Source organism: Sebastes fasciatus, chromosome 2 (assembly GCF_043250625.1).
Source record: "Sebastes fasciatus isolate fSebFas1 chromosome 2, fSebFas1.pri, whole genome shotgun sequence".
NCBI classification, from domain to species: Eukaryota; Metazoa; Chordata; class Actinopteri; order Perciformes; family Sebastidae; genus Sebastes; species Sebastes fasciatus.
Window position 1 is genome coordinate 28,228,820 of NC_133796.1, and position 16,277 is coordinate 28,245,096.

General features: G+C 38.1%; 1 protein-coding gene across 1 annotated transcript; it reads left to right on the forward strand.

The window, feature by feature from the left end:
* Positions 1 to 2,235: 2,235 nt before the first annotated feature.
* On the forward strand, positions 2,236 to 15,370 carry LOC141756960 (switch-associated protein 70-like). The gene is made up of 12 exons (XM_074617069.1): positions 2,236 to 2,426; positions 4,826 to 4,966; positions 6,178 to 6,351; positions 6,472 to 6,699; positions 7,253 to 7,399; positions 7,975 to 8,083; positions 8,193 to 8,374; positions 9,694 to 9,801; positions 10,274 to 10,440; positions 11,434 to 11,632; positions 13,232 to 13,328; positions 14,754 to 15,370. Exons 1-12 carry the CDS (start codon positions 2,331 to 2,333, stop codon positions 14,870 to 14,872), a joined length of 1,767 nt encoding a protein of 588 aa, XP_074473170.1. The 5' UTR covers positions 2,236 to 2,330; the 3' UTR covers positions 14,873 to 15,370.
* The last annotated feature ends 907 nt before the right edge of the window (positions 15,371 to 16,277 follow it).

The window sequence follows — 16,277 nt, forward strand, 5'->3', positions numbered from 1 at the left end:
AACACAGAACATCCGGCGGCGGTCATCGAGCTCAGCTACTGGGAGTTGTAGTTTTACAGCAAGGCAGGACTACAACCAGAAGTACAACCTTTTATTTCTTTTTTTTTTTTTTTTTTTATTAAACAAATTCAAAACAACATGGCTCATAGATCATTGCATTCAAGTAAAAGGACAAGGTACATACAGAACAAAAACAAATAAATTATGTAAAATTATACATGAAAATAATAATAAATTAAATTAAGGGCTATTGGGCTGTACCTGTAATTCATATTCTTCTATTATGCTAAGAAGTTTCAAAGCATTTTTGTTTTTCATGACTTTAAGGGCTTTTATGTACGAAAGAAACTCAGAAAGAAACACATTAAAACCTAGGTTTCACTTTCATATACTTGGATTTATGCAAATACAATTTTCCAAGAATGAGAATGTTATTCACCAGAAAGTCCATAAACAATGACCAGAAGTACAACCTGCCCAGTGCAGTGATTCACAGAGAGAGACAGGGAAGTTGACACCCCTACTGGTTGTCCTCATTCTAGAAAGAAATCATTTATTTTGACTCATTTCATTTTTAGTATTCATCAAATAACGAAATAAATAAACGTGTAACAAACATTATTGATGTAAACTGACCTTGATGATCAGAAAATAGTAAAGATTATATTTATCTGTGAGGCCTACTATCTTGTCTGTAGACCATTGAGCAGCTGAATGTTAAATACATTTTGTTAAATGTTATACTTTTTGTTGGACACATTGTTGAATAAGGCATAATATATATATATATATATATATATATATATATATATATATATATATATAATTATCTGACAGACACTTTTGTGCAATAATCTGGCAAAACTGTAATCTGGCAAAACTGTCATCTCATAAATATACATATTGTATTTTTATATTTTATATTGTATTATCTTTTATATTTTTTATATTTATATATATCTCTTTTTTTAATAAAAAAAATAAATCATGTGCCTCTGTGTCCTCCAGTGTTCCTAATGACATCTGCAAGATTTCACAGACTGGAGGAAAACAACCAATCAGAGCCAAGCTGGAGCCTGCCGTCTCTGAGCAGCTGTCAATCACTAAACAAACTTCGATCAAACGGTCAAACTAGGCAGCGCTGATCAAATATGAATCAATATTCTGTTACTGTAATGCCTATTTCTCGGCTCGAATATTTTCAGAAACATCTTGTAGTGTACTGTTTAGCTGTAAAATGAGAAAGTTTGTGATCCGGAACGGATCACAAACGCTCTCTCTCTGAAATGACCTGTGATTGGCCGAAGTACATTTTTTAAGGCATGAAAATAGAGCCATGAGGAGGTGCAGAAGTCTAGTTATCTCTCAGAGCACTTGAATTACAATATGCTGAAAGGTTATTATGGATTCTTTGCCCAAAGATGCCAAAAACATTCTGCCTACTGCAGATTTAATTTGAGTAAAAATAACAATAGCACTATATATGTAAAATGCTCCAATGCAAGTACAAATCCTGAATTCAAAATCAAACCTAAATAAAAACACAGAAGTATTATTAAATGTTAAAGGTCACATATCATGCTCATTTTCAGGATCATACTTGTATTTTATGTTTCTACTAGAACATGTTTACATGCTGTAATGTCCAAAAAAACATTTATTTTCCTCCTACTGTCAGCCTGAATATACCTGTATTTACCCTCTGTCTGAAACGCTCCGTTTTAGTGCATTTCAACGGAATTGCGTTGCTAGGCAACAGTTTGGGTCCATGTATACTTCCTGTCACCTGATGTTATTTACATACACTGCAACAGGAAATAAACTGGGACACATTTAAAATGTTTATGTTTAAAACCGTGTAATGGTCTAAATATTGTATATTTGTGACATCACAAATGGACAGAAATCCTGACAGCTTGTTTCAAATGCAGAGTTTCTGAATACGGGCTGTGTGTATTTCCCTGTGGATTGAGTGTTTCCATACTTTCACAGTATTTTTCTAGGACTTAAGCCAGCTTTCTAACAAAAAAACATGAAAATCTCACTTTTTTCTAAAAAAAAAAGGGCACCTTTAAGATGTGAAAACGGTTCAAACTGACCGGTTTTTGGCAGCTTAAGTTAAAAAGATGAAAAGAAAGTGAAGTAAACGTTGAGTGGCGCTGTCATCACACTGGTTTCTGCTGCGCCTTCATCATCATCATCATCATCACCACCATCATCATCGCTGTGGTGGTTGAGAGGCGGACTGACGGGGAAACTACAGACGCAGACAGACACACAGCTGAAGGACAGACAGACGTCCTCTCTGGTGCTGAACGACGAGGGACAAGATGTGGCTTCGAGACGAGCTGTTGAAGTCTATATGGCATGCTTTCACAGCCCTGGACGTGGATCAACGAGGAAAAGTCTCCAAATCTCAGTTAAAGGTGTGATTCACTTCTCTTTTCTATTCTTGTTCATAAAGTTCAGATGTCATGGAGGATGAACAGGCACTAAAAACTCCATCAACTCGGTTTCCCTCACACTAACTGTGTTAAAGTTAGACATTTAGCGTGTCCTCATGATAAAAATGCGACTACAACAGCTTTTTACTGTGTTTACTTTAAGCAGTGGGGGAAAAGTATCTCATACCTTAAGTATAATTGTGAGTAGTTTGCACTGAGCTAACGTTAGTCCCATTTTATACTAGGCTACTTACATTTCAGGGGGAATATTGGGACTTATTTAACACTGCATTTATTTAGCAATTATAGTTATCAGTAATTTTGCAGATTCAGTTTTTACATTTCAAGATGATAAAATATGATGTACAACAGCACACTATAACGTTATATAGCCTAGTTTAGCTTCACCACAACCAGATACAACAATAAAATACTGCTTCAACATGAATCTGCCAGTAGGCTAATACATAGATAGATAGATAGATAGATAGATAGATAGACAGATAGATAGATAGATAGTAACTTTATTGATCCCGAGGGAAATTCAAGTTTCCAGCATCAGAGTTCCATAGTGCAAAACATGTTAGTAAAAAGGCAGTAAAAAAGTTAATAGTGCAAAGTAAAAAATACAAAAAAATATACCAGATATAAAAATATAAGGAGATGAAGAAAACTGTTAAAACTGAATATAGTGCAGGGTAACAACTGTGATACAGGACTATTAAAAAAGTGAATATAGTGCAGAAGACACTGTTAAAAAAGAGTATAGTGCATAATAATACAGTAGCTAATATATAGTGTAAATTATGTAATAATTAGGGCTGTCAATTGGTTAAAATAGTTAATCGTGATTAATCCAAAATTATTCACACATTTTTTATCTGTTCAAAATGTACCTTAAAGGGAGATTTTTAAAGTATTTAACAATCTTATCAACATGGGAGTGTACAAATATTCTTGCTTTATGCAAATGTATTTATTATTGGAAATCAATTAACAACACAAAACAATGACAAATATTGTCCAGAAACCCTCACAGGTACTGCATTTAGCATAAAAAATATGCTCAAATCATAACATGGCAAACTGCAGTCCAACAGGCAACAACAGCTGTCAGTGTGTCAGTCTGCTGACTTGACTATGACTTGCCCCAAACTGCATGTGATTATCATAAAGTTTACATGTTTGCAAAGGGGAGACTCGTGGGTACCCATAGAACCCATTTACATTCACATATCTTGAGGTCAGAGGTCAAGGAATCCCTTTGAAAATGGCCATGCCAGTTTTTCCTCACCAAAATTTAGTCTAAATTTGGAGCGTAATTTAATCTCCTTCCCGACAAGCTAGTATGACATGGCTGATAACAATGGATTCGATGGACTTAAGTTTTCTAGTTTCATATGATACCAGTATCCTCCCTCTAGCTTTAAAACTGAAACTTGAATGCAGGACTTTTGCTTGTAAAGGAGTCATTTGATATGGTTTCAATGGTAGACTACTTTTACTTGAGCTACAGTAGGCTTACACAAGGGATTTATACCATCATATATATACCTTATTTATCCACCATTCATTCACTTATGCTGCTTTTTTGTGTTTTCCTTATATTTTGTGTATTCCTTTAGTTTATTAAATAAGGGAGAATGTTTAAGCATGTTTAATCCACCTGTGTTGTTGTCTAAGAAGTTGAAAACCGTGTTCCAGGCTGTTTTACTGAAGCACAGGCCAGAGAGAGGTGGTGAGTGACAGCCTGGGCCAGATTTTGTTTGCCTGCTGGGTCTGATGTCGATGTGCCCAGCCTGACAAAGACACACTCTGACTTCAAGGATCCTGCTGAGTTTTTCCTCTCTCACACATGCTCTCTCAACATAAGTCAAGAAAACTCTAAAAGTCCCTATTTTTGGAGATTTATTTATGGTCTTTACATCACTGTGATGGCCAGTTTAAAGCTAATCATCCACCACCTATCTATACCACCGCTATCTGGGAGAGAATAGAAAAGACTGTTTGCAAGTGGAGGTTATCAGAATCCTGGTCCGTGATGATATGAAGCCACAGTGCTGCACAGTTAAAATGAAACACTACTGGGTGTAATCCTCTGTTATTACAGTAAAATGAACCTTTAGTCTAATAAGAGAAATATCACCTTCAAGAATAGAGGCAGCGCTTGGCTAGTGATGCTTGTAAATGTCAGTGAATTATATTTGCATGTAGCAAAATTTGAAGACTGTGAGACTGATATTGACCTTCTTCTTTAACTCATCTACAACCTATATTCATTTTGAAAGAATGCATATCTGTATAGTAACATGACTTGACTAAATATATGTCCCCTCACCTGCTTGCCTTATCTAATTCACATTTAAATTGTGGTCCTTTAGGTGCTGTCCCACAGCCTGTGCACAGTGATGAAGATCCCCCATGACCCTGTGGCCCTTGAAGAGCATTTCAACGATGATAATAAAGGGCCTCTGTCCAACCAGGGCTACATGCCGTACCTCAACAGGTTTATACTTGACAAGGTGGGGACAAGGTTGATGGAATAGTTCTGGGAGAATGAGTCTTGCGTTTTTAATCCAGTCAACACACATCATTTGCAAAAAGTTTCGGTACCAAAATGGTATTGTGGTTGTGCTACTTTTCTTCTCACTATGTGTGTGTGTGTTTGTGTGTGTGTGGGTGCACAGTTATGCAGCGATCTGAACACAGATAAAGATTGAAGACTGAAGTTGGCCTTTGACGTCTTCACTGGAAGCAATCGTTAAACTGTGAAAACAGTTCTGGGCATCAAATTAAATGATCGTGATTATAAATCAGAAAACAATGAGTTTCCATAAACAAAGTCAGACCAAAGATATTGTAAAAATTGATTAGTGTGACGATGCAGGCATGGAACAGAGACTCAGTTGCAGACAGATATCGGACATGAGGTTAGTTAAAATACTAGGGGTGCGTTCCAAATCACATACTTTTTCTTTTTACTTTTAGGTCGTACTTCAGCTGCCCTTACAACGTTCATGTAGCATGCAGTATGCATACAATTGGGACTTTTGGTGCCTTCAAATGAAACTAATGAGCTTGTGTTTACAACACGGGAAGTCGTGTACACGATATGCTTGGTGTTCAAGTGGTTAAATCGTGTGATTGTGATTTAAGATATGTTACTACACAAACAATGAAAATAGAAAAAAAACACCAACACATACTTGTTCTCAGTTGAAGAGTGTATGACACAGATTAGGATGACTAATCATGGCCTGTTTTTCTCTGTAAGAGAGGAAATGGTTAAAACCACTTCTCTGTTGTAGCCACAGGAACAATGTCTTTTGTCTAATTATTAATTCATTGGTAGTTTAATAAACATTTAGGTAAAATGGGATGCATCCTGATACACTCTTTGCAAAAGGGGCATACTTGTCTCTGATAGAGTTTTTGGGAGCGCAGCGTAACACACAGTGCAAACACATCTGTTGAAGTCTCATGTCAGCTAGTAAACTAGAGCTTGAGTTTCACTCTTTGTACTTGGAAGCTGTTTTCTTGCCTTCCTCTTGTAGACTCTGACTTGAATAAAAATGAGGCGTTTAATTACATCAGGTTTGTACCTCACATCCTGCAGACTGGAGGTTCTGAAAGGAGACAATCAGCAGTCTCCTGCTTAGCATTTGTAAACACGCTGCCCTCACTGGTGCTGACCAGTTTGACTTTGACTTGAATGGTGTGTTTTTGTTCCCAGGTGCAGGAGGAATTTGATGTACTGGAGTTCAACAAGATGTGCTGGACACTGTGTTACAAGAAAAATATCTGCACTAAACATCTAGTCATCTCAGACGACGATGCTTTCAAAGTGTGGTGCATTTTCAACTTTCTGTCTGAAGAAAAATACCCGCTCGTCATCATTACGGAAGAGGTGAGGAAATAGTTGTTTTCTGTGTTTTTTAGTTTTTTTTACCTGCAAGTAAACAATCGAGCAAAGAGCAAGGACATTTCGTTTTAGTTTTAAATCACTTCTGTCTGTCAATCTCCTCAGATTGAGTACTTCCTGCGAAAGTTGATCGAGGCCATGGGGAGCAGATGGAGTGAGGAGAAGTTTGCAGATTACAAGCTGAAGCTGAACAAAAAGAAGAACTGCCTGACTGCCTGGGAGCTGATTGAACTGGTGGGGATGGGTTACTTCAGCAAGGGCATGAACCACCAGACCCTGTCCATGGGCATCACCGAGGTCTTCCAGGAGCTCATAATGGACGTGCTCAAGCAGGTTAGACAGGATGTTGATCCCACGTGTACTGTGTGCACACATATTGGATATTAAAGGTCTTATTGATAACATTTTTATGTAGACAAATATATTAAAAAAGTCTTTAGAAAGGTGGTGAGTAAAAGTATGGCTTTTCCTAAAAAAAAATATTATGACTGTGAATTAATCATTAAAAAAATTCTGGCGGGTCCTAAATTAATGTTTTGTTTATTTCTGAGCAAGGTATCTGAGGTTTGGTTCCCACTTCTAACAAGGCTTGTGAGCCAATAGTAAAAGGACTTTTGATATCACATGGTATCTCTGGGTTGTCAGTAAGAGCGAAAGAAAACGGATAAATGGCTGAGATTGTGACTGGCAATGACTTGTTGTGAAGTAAATGCAATGGAACGAGGGAGGGAAAATGCAACATCTAGTAGCTGAAAGTTGTAAATGTTATCAATCGTATCCTTAATTATCTAAGTAGCATAACTTATGTTAAGTATATCACAGTGATTATGGCAAAATAATTAGAGAACTCAAGTGTCCTTGTTTACGTCCATACTGTGTTCTGAAGGGATACATGATGAAAAAGGGTCACAAAAGGAAGAACTGGACGGAGCGCTGGTTTGTCCTTCGACCCAACTCGCTGTCATACTACGCCTGTGAGGACATGGTGGAGAAGAAAGGAGACATCGTTCTGGACCGAACCTGCTGTGTGGAGGTATGTTGTTATCTATTATCTATTTACCTATTTATTTAAAACGAGCAATTTGGATGAATTTTGAGCAGTTTATTTCCTGTTTTCCTGTTATTTTTAGGAACTTTTAATACAGTTCTCTGTATTATGTATGTATGTAGGTTTTTTTTCCACTTTTAACAACCATACTAACGTAATAGGCTTCTTTTTGACAAATCCAGTGTTTTCTTCTCCCTGACGCTTGGCCATTGTTCTATCAGCTCTTTGGTTGTTTTAACTGCGTACTTTTCTAATGCAGAATGAGGCTGTTTAGCAGAGATGGGAGGTTCTTTGGATATAGCTTGTGTTCAGGTCTTCACTGTGCCCTTATCCTGTTTATATTTTAAATAATAAACCAATAACCAATACATATCAGCACAGAATGTTTTTTCTTTAAAACAAAGTTGTCTTACACCTCTTAAAATCAAGAAGGCCTCTCGAGGACACCCAGGTTGGGAACCAGTGGTCGAAACAGCAGCGACTGTTTGAATTTGTATAATCCCACATGGTTTTGTGCATTTAGTATGATGTGACTGGTAATATTTTTTTCTCTCCTGCAGTCTCTGCCGGATAAAGAAGGGAAGAAATGCCTGTTCATTATCAAGTGCACTGATAAAAGCTTTGAGATTAGTGCATCAGATAAAAAGAAGAAGCAGGAATGGCTTCAAGGTAGCATCATTTTCCACTTCTCTGTAACTGCCTCATCATTATCATAGTCATATCAACAGCATCTAGTAAATCAATCAGTGATTCAACCTCTCGCTCTGTGTCGCGGCAGCTATTCAAACGTGCATCCAGCTGCTGAGGTTGGGGCTGCCGTCTCCTCACCGCGAGGCCCGGCTGAGGCGCAGGGAGCACCGTCAGAAACAGCTGGTGGAGGAGGACGACCTGGCAGAGAGGATGAACAAGCTCCAGGCGGCCAGTGAGAACAAACAGATGCAGCTGGAGGGTATGAGGAAGGTACTGGTCCATGCTCAACTCTTCTAACTTAAACACTGACGTTGAGAAGGTGGCAACCGCACCTTGTTGAGTCCAGTAACCATTTGCACAACTCAAATGTTAAACACAGGAGTCCTTGTCGAGTCTTGTTGGCCCCAGTAAACACATTTGTCTTAGACATATACTGTAGCAAACAATCTGATCTCTATTACAGGAAGCTCTTTCCTCCTATTTATATCTGATAGATGTTTCTCTGAGGAAACATTTTGATCCTCACAAAGGGATATAGATCTCCCTTTTGCATTTAAAGTAAATTATATCTCGTAAACATATAACAGTGTAATCTAACAACACTACAAACTATTGCTTTAAAATACCCCTGTAGGTTATTATGAGAAATGTCATGATGAAACATGCTTTATTGTAGGTACAAATGTGGAGCTATAGTAGGTCAGTCCAGCTAATTTTGTAAATCTTACATTTTTGAGAAAATCTGAGATGCTCTAAATTAGGGCTGAACGATTTTGATAAAAATATGTAATTGCGATTATTTCGACTGATATTGCAATTGTGATATGATTAGATATTAGAGGGAATTATGATAATTTTTACATCATTATTCTCATTTTCATTTAAAAACATATTAGAATGATTAGGGTGTGATTCTTGTGGGGATCTGTTTTATTCTGTAGAATATGATGTGTAGGCCAGGACATCTCTGCCGCATGACAATATTTAATTTAAAATGGTATTTTGACACACATTTCGCTTTTAACAAATATTGTGCATTTGAAAATAGCAGTAGGCCATATTGCTATTTTGATAAAATGTCGATTAATTATGCAGCCCTGCAGTTTTTGTCCACTTCCTTTTAGTTTCACGTATTGTGGTTCAAGATAACCCAAAAACACATTTGATTAAAAAAAATAACACAATCACACACTCGATTCAGCAGAACATTCACAGTGAAAAGGGAAGCAAAACCTGCTATGCAAATGATAGTATATATCAGCCAGGGACATCTGCATCTAGCGGTGGGCCAGACATGTGCACTCAATTTTTTCAGAGCTGCAGCAGATTATTGATGGTTTCTCACTTCTCTTTTTACCCTGCCAGATGGGTATTTTTGTCTTTTGCTAAATACACCCAGTTGTTACTAATAAAATGTTTTATAAGAGACTACAAGTAAAAGGTTCTTTAATTATTCTTGACCCAGACATTCCCACTGTAGCACAGACTCTTCTTTAACCAACCTAATTTTCTTAATTAAGATTTCCCCCTGTAGCCTGGTGTAGCTAAAGCAGAGAAGTAACAGCTCTTTCCTCTTTTGTGCTTCACAGAAAATGGAGGAGGCTGCAACTAAAGCAGCAATAGAGGAGCACAGGAGGAAGCAGTCTCAGTTAGACCTGCAGGATCGCTACAGACTGGACCTGGAGAGAGAGAAAATGGTAACCACCGTTGCCAGAGTCTGCCTCCCTCTACTCTGCTCCTTTGTCCTGATCATGTGTGTTGTTATGCGACAACACGTGGTCTTTAGAAAGTTCAGGGAGAAAACTAATGGAGTCTGGTCAACTAAGACTGTCTCGTCTATTTTCTGATTCAGTCAGCTGTCTGTGGTTCTGTCCTTCCAGGAAATACAAGCTAAAACAGTTAAAATGATATATCCCATGATGTTGAGTCACCTTCTGTCTGAGCGTCACATGCACAGACGCATTAATCATCGTCTTATTAAAGTGACTAAACAGACAAAGGCCTTTGTAAGATGAGAAAAACTTTGTAGTTTGATCTGATGAGATTGCATCATTGCAGCAACACATAAGAAGATTTACAGTTGATTTGTAGATTATTGCTCGGTTCAAGAGCCTAGTGTGTAAGACCGTGCAACTGTATGTGTGTGTGTGTGTGTGTTGACTCACCCAGGTGCGTCAGCAGATGGAGGAGCAGGTGGCTCAGAAGTCCAGTGAACTGGAGCAGTACCTCCAGCGCGTCCGGGAGCTGGAGGACATGTACCACCGGCTGGAGGAGGCTTTAGAGGACGAGAAGCAGACCAAGCAGGATGAGGAGGCCATGCACAAGCTGCAGTCCAGGTCACACACACGCACGCGCACGCACGCACGCACGCACGCACGCACGCACGCACGCACACACACACACACACACACACACACACACACACGTACACACTGGACAGTGGATAATTACAGTTATATTAACTCCTTTATGATATTATGCAAACCAGTTTAACAGACCTGCAGTCTTTTTTAAGATGCTAATTTTTACTTTTTTGACGGTCTGTTGATTCACTAGTTGACAGATAGGTTACTAAATAACTAAATGAACAGTTACCTATAGTGTTGTGTTAGCAACACATAAGCCACAGACAGCTAGTACAATGGCTATCTTGGTTAACAGTAAACTGATTGCAGAAAAACTAAACGAACAAATTAACAATCACAAGACAGCTATGATAAAAAAAGGTAACTGACAGATTTTCCCCCTTTTTTTAGGTGCAACAATATCAAGTAAAAATTATAAATACTAAAAATTGCATTTCTTGCTGCAAAAACACAGAGTTTTGTTGGAAACACAGCTCGGAAAATGCATGCAGGGATAGGAAGTGACAGGAAAAATGGACAGAAAACAAAAATAAGCTTAGAGTAAGTAAAACAATAAATGGTCAAACTAATGTGTTTGTTCCGCAAATTGTATTTATAGATTTTAAATCAATTTCTTAAACTATTGTAATACTCTAGGTAAAAAATAAAATAGAGAACCCTAACAATACACTACAATGAAATACAATACAAAAACATCACACAAAAATGATAATTCCTTTATACATATAAACATGGTGTCCCACAGCTGTTTTTCTGTGTATTTTTTGCATGTTTTCCCTGAGTTAGTTTGGTATTCCTGCCATATTCAAAAGACATGCAGGCCTGTTATAAACTGACAACCTGTTCAGGATTTTTCCACACTTACCTTTGGCTCCAGCTCCTCATTTCCCTTTGTTCAGAATAGGACTTAAAATAGACAACTTATATAAAATGTAAGCATCATTGCTGTGTTTTCCATCTCAGGCTGCTTGAGGAGGAGGCAACCAAGAGGGCTGAGCTGGAGCAGATCCACCTGCAGCAGCAGATGGCGCTGTCTCAGACCGAGGCTGAGAAGCAGGAGCTGTTGGCCGAGAAGCGGGCCAAGGAGAGAGACCTGCAGGCAGCCATGCAGCAGCTGGAGAAGCTGGAGAAGGAGCGGCATGGAGCCCTGGAGGAGTACGAGGTCAGGTCAAAACTAAGACAGAGATTTTATTTATCTAGGGTGGACATTGTCCCCTTGGCATCAGAAATAGTAGTATTCTTCTCCATTCAGCAGAAGGCACTGCTCCTGTATCTGGTAATAAAACTACCCCGTTCTACCCACAAATATGTTTTTATTATGTTTCACATTTGTGGCATTTTGTTGATTCTTGTTTTATGATTCTTATAAATAATGTTCAGTATACGGAGGAATAGAATAAGCTACAAGTCGTGTCAACTGACCTACAGTCAGTTCGTAATGAGGAGTAAGAGGGTCAGAATTAGGGTTGGGTATTGTTTGAAATTTTTTTATACTCGTGCCAATATGGAACCAGAGTGCCGGATACTTAATATTGATACCTTATTTTATTATAAATAAAGGGTAACACTTCATTTTACAGGTCCTCAAATGTCATGGTAATTAGGTGATAATGAGCAAGTAACCTATTTGAAATTTCTTTGAATTGCTGCCAAATTACCCCAATATTTACTTCAGAATTTATCGAAAATTACTTTATTATAAACATTATTTAATAATTATATTCCGCTATTTCCCAATGGCTGATAATTTATTTAATACATTTCCAGGAAAATAATACAAAGTTAGATGATATGCTTTATTTCCATTTCTGCTGGTAAATAGATTATAATTAGCAGATAACTTATTTGAAATTTCTTTAAAAAGCTCCCTGAATCATTGCATTAGCTACCAGGTTACATTTGTGGAGACAATAAATCACACAATGGTGAAATTTGTGCCTGAACAGAAGTGTTTTCTATTAGTCTTCTATTAGAGCAACCGCTTCTCGAGCCTAAGGGCCCTATTTTAACCATTATATGCTATTTTATCATATAATTATTAAATAATGTTTATATTAAAGTCATTTTCGATAAATTTTGAGATAAATTTTGAGATAAATATTGGGGTAATTTGGCAGTAATTCCAAAGAAATTTCAAATAGGTTACTTGCTAATTATCACCTATTTACCATGAAATTTGCGGACCTGTAAAATGAAGTGTTACCAAATAGAGACATGTTTCTTTACAGAAGCTATTTTTTTTTTTACAAAAGAAGCCAAAGTTATGTAGTTAAATATTAACATTTGTCAAAAACACAAATAGGAACTTTGCCTAAATACAATAAAATTATCAAACTTTTGATTTAAATCATCAAATTAAATATTTTTTAACATTATCTGCTTGGTATTTTGCCTTAATTTGATGTCGACAGTAGAAATACAGACAGGAAACAGGGGAGTGAGATAAAACCTAAGTGAACAACATGATGAATCTGACATTTGATGCCAGGTTTCCATACATGACAGCTTTTGATACTCAGCACTGCCGACATATCAGTGCCAAAAATATTGAGGTGCTCAATACTTTACATTTTAAACCACCAATATAATGACTCATGAACTACTTGATCATCAACAGCTGCTCCCCCTGCTGGCCAAACTGTCTCAAAATGTCCTTCATCCCATTTATCCACCTGTCTTCCTCTCAGCTGACATCTACTCAGAGTTTATATGATCTGATTCCTTCTATCTTTTTCTCTCACGTCTTCTTTATCTTATACAGGAGTTGTCAAAGAAGCTTGAACGAGCAGCTAACAAGACCAAGACCTGGAAGGACAAGGTGGCCCAACATGAGGGGCTGTTGCGTCTCATCCAGCCAGGTGGGGACGTAGAAGTCTCATAAGTCAACATGACACAGATGCATTTAAAAAGTCTGTGCATCAAGTTCATGGAAACGGGGCTTCTTGATGTGTTTTTGCAAGATTTTGATATCGTAGTGTTCCACAACTTGAATTAAGGCCTTATATACAAAAACACCGTTATCCTGAAAATTGCAGCGAGGTACACTACATGGCCAAATGTATGTGGACACAGCTGTCAACATTATATTTATGTTCTGGGGCTGTTTTTTATGCTTTTGGCTTGGACAATAACGTTCCTTCAATAGTGTGGCAACAGTTTTGGAAAGGCTCTTTCTTGTTTCAACGTGACAATGCTCCCCTACACAAAGCAAGGTCGATAAGCAAATGTTTTGTCCCAGTTTGGTGTGGAAGAACTTGACTGGTCTGCACAGAACCATGACCTCAGACAGCCCGTTCTCATTCCCAGGGCGTCAAATACCGATGCTTTGTCACTGCCGTCAGCGTTTGATGAGACGCAGCGGTCTTTCCAGTAACTACAATGTAAAACCATCCGCGGCAGCAGTAAACACTCAGAGAGAGTGCTGTGGTGACGTAGTTTAAAGAGCAAAAGAGACACACTGGGCGGGTGGGAGGTGAGGTGGGAGGGTCCAACAAACACAAGGCTTTCATCCAGGAGACCGCTGTTTGTGTCCCGTGCGTTAAGTTTCACTTTAACTGTACAATCAGCTGTTCGTTCATGTCCCGTTTTCACAACGTCAAGTCACATTTTCAGTGTAAAAACTTAGTAATTCTAAGCCCAACCATGTTGTTTTTTCCTAAACCTAACTAAGTCTTGTTGCCTAATCCTAAACAAGTGTTTTTGTTTAATTCACAACATTAAGCACGTTGTTTACTGTGGATGAAAAGTGACACTGAGGGGTCTGTCAAAGCGTCAGCATATGACGAGTTGAGATGAGAATGTGTTGCCTCAGACCCGTTCAATAATTAAATATCAATATAATGGCAGATTTTCCTTTGATCATATAGAGTAATTTACAGCCTAAGAGCATGGGAAACCCTAGACTTTATGCCCTGAATTATTGTTGTTTTCAGATTCAGTCTGTTATCCAGATTTATTATTACACACATTAAACCTGCAGTGGGTAGAAATAGGAACGCTCAATAAGAAGGCTCTCTCTGTGAAATTACCTTTGATTGGACAAAGTCTCCTGTCGTAGATTGTTTAAAGCCTGAAAACAGAGCCATGAGGAGGTGCAGAAGTCTAGTTTTCTCTCAGAACACTTGAATTACAATATGCTGAAAGGTTATTATGGAATTTTTGCCCAATGATGCCAAAAAATATTCTGCCTACTGAAGCTTTAAGTACCAATACAACAAAATGCATCATGAGTGATTTGTCTGTGAGTCCATCTTGTTAAAGGGCCTCCCTCCCTTCTCTTTTAGGTGATAAAGCACCTCAGAGGATCACTAACTGGGGTCTGGCTTCATTCATGGACACTGAGCTGGAGCTGAGGAAGAAGTCGTGGCAGGAGAGTAAGAACCAGGGTGCTCAGGCTCAGTGACACCACGACGAATGGATCTCACTCCGATGAGGAAGACTCTGAACTGTCACATTCAAAGTCTGAAGAGGTTTGATAACATGAACTTAATGAGACACGTGAAAACGGTTTTACTGATTTGATTTGAGTTAGTTTTAAAAGCCGGGATTAACTGCATCAGTTTGTTCTCTAACAAAAACTCACATTCAAGCAGTTGGACTAAGTAGTTTGACAAAATAACCTGAAATCATGGTGCAGAGTTTCTGTCATAGAGATGGTGATGATGGGACATCAGTGGACCTTGAGTTGATTATTTTATAAAAATGTCATTCTCATTCAGTTTTTATTTTGTAATTTTAGTCCGTCCTTTCTGACTTCCTGTGTTTCATTTAACATGTTTTTGTGTTCTGACATAAACTTGTCGTTGACATCCAGCAGAGTATAACAGTAGATTCATTTTCTAGACTGTTACAGTCATAACAAAAATGATAACAAATACAACACCACCTATTTTGTATTAAAGTGGATGGCTATTTTCATTTCAGAGATGCAGCAAGCTTCCTCCTTTTTCTTTCTTTTTTTGTTGTTGCTTTCATCATGACATCTACATTTTGATCATGATGAAGAGCGTCCACCAGGTGTCACCATATGAACGGCTTGTTTAAGTGCAAGAAAACACTGCATGGTCAACATTTTTAAGATGTTTTAGGAGCCCTAGGGTGCGTTCCAAATCTCATACTCATTCTTTTTACTCTTAGTACGTACTGCAACTGTCCTTACCAAGTACATACTGTTGCATACAGTATACATATAATTGGGACATACTACTTCTTCATAATATTGTGCCTTGAACTTTGACCTTCTTGCTCATATAGCTGCTGTGCAGATGATTGTGGGTCAGAATAGCCAGAAAAAACATGGTGTCTTGCATAATGCAAAACGTGACCGGATGTAGTAGGACATCCTGGTATTTTTGGCCTACTGCCTTTGACATGCTATGTATTTGGACATGCTAAATATTTTTCTGGCATAGCACAGCTAGTCTGTCTCCACCTCTGATGGTGGCTTCAGACATGTTGTCCAGATGTTGTGAGGTCCTTGTATTTTTCACTCTTAAAGGATCAGTGTGGTGTTATTCTCCCCAAAACCAACAGTGTGTTGTTCATCTCTAAACACCTTCCGACTTCACTACCATGTCGGTGGCACTGTTTGTTCCTACTGCGGACATAAATCTAAAAAAAACAGGTCACATACCGGTATACGTAGTTTCACTTTTTAAAAAGGAAGCTGGACTTTGTTGTTTTTAGCCGCTTTGTTGGGGACTATTTTGATCCAATGATTGAGGTCTACGGCCCAGGAGGACTTCATCTACACACTGACAACACTTCATCGTTGGTTTTGGCCTTTTCATGGGATTTGTTGACCATAA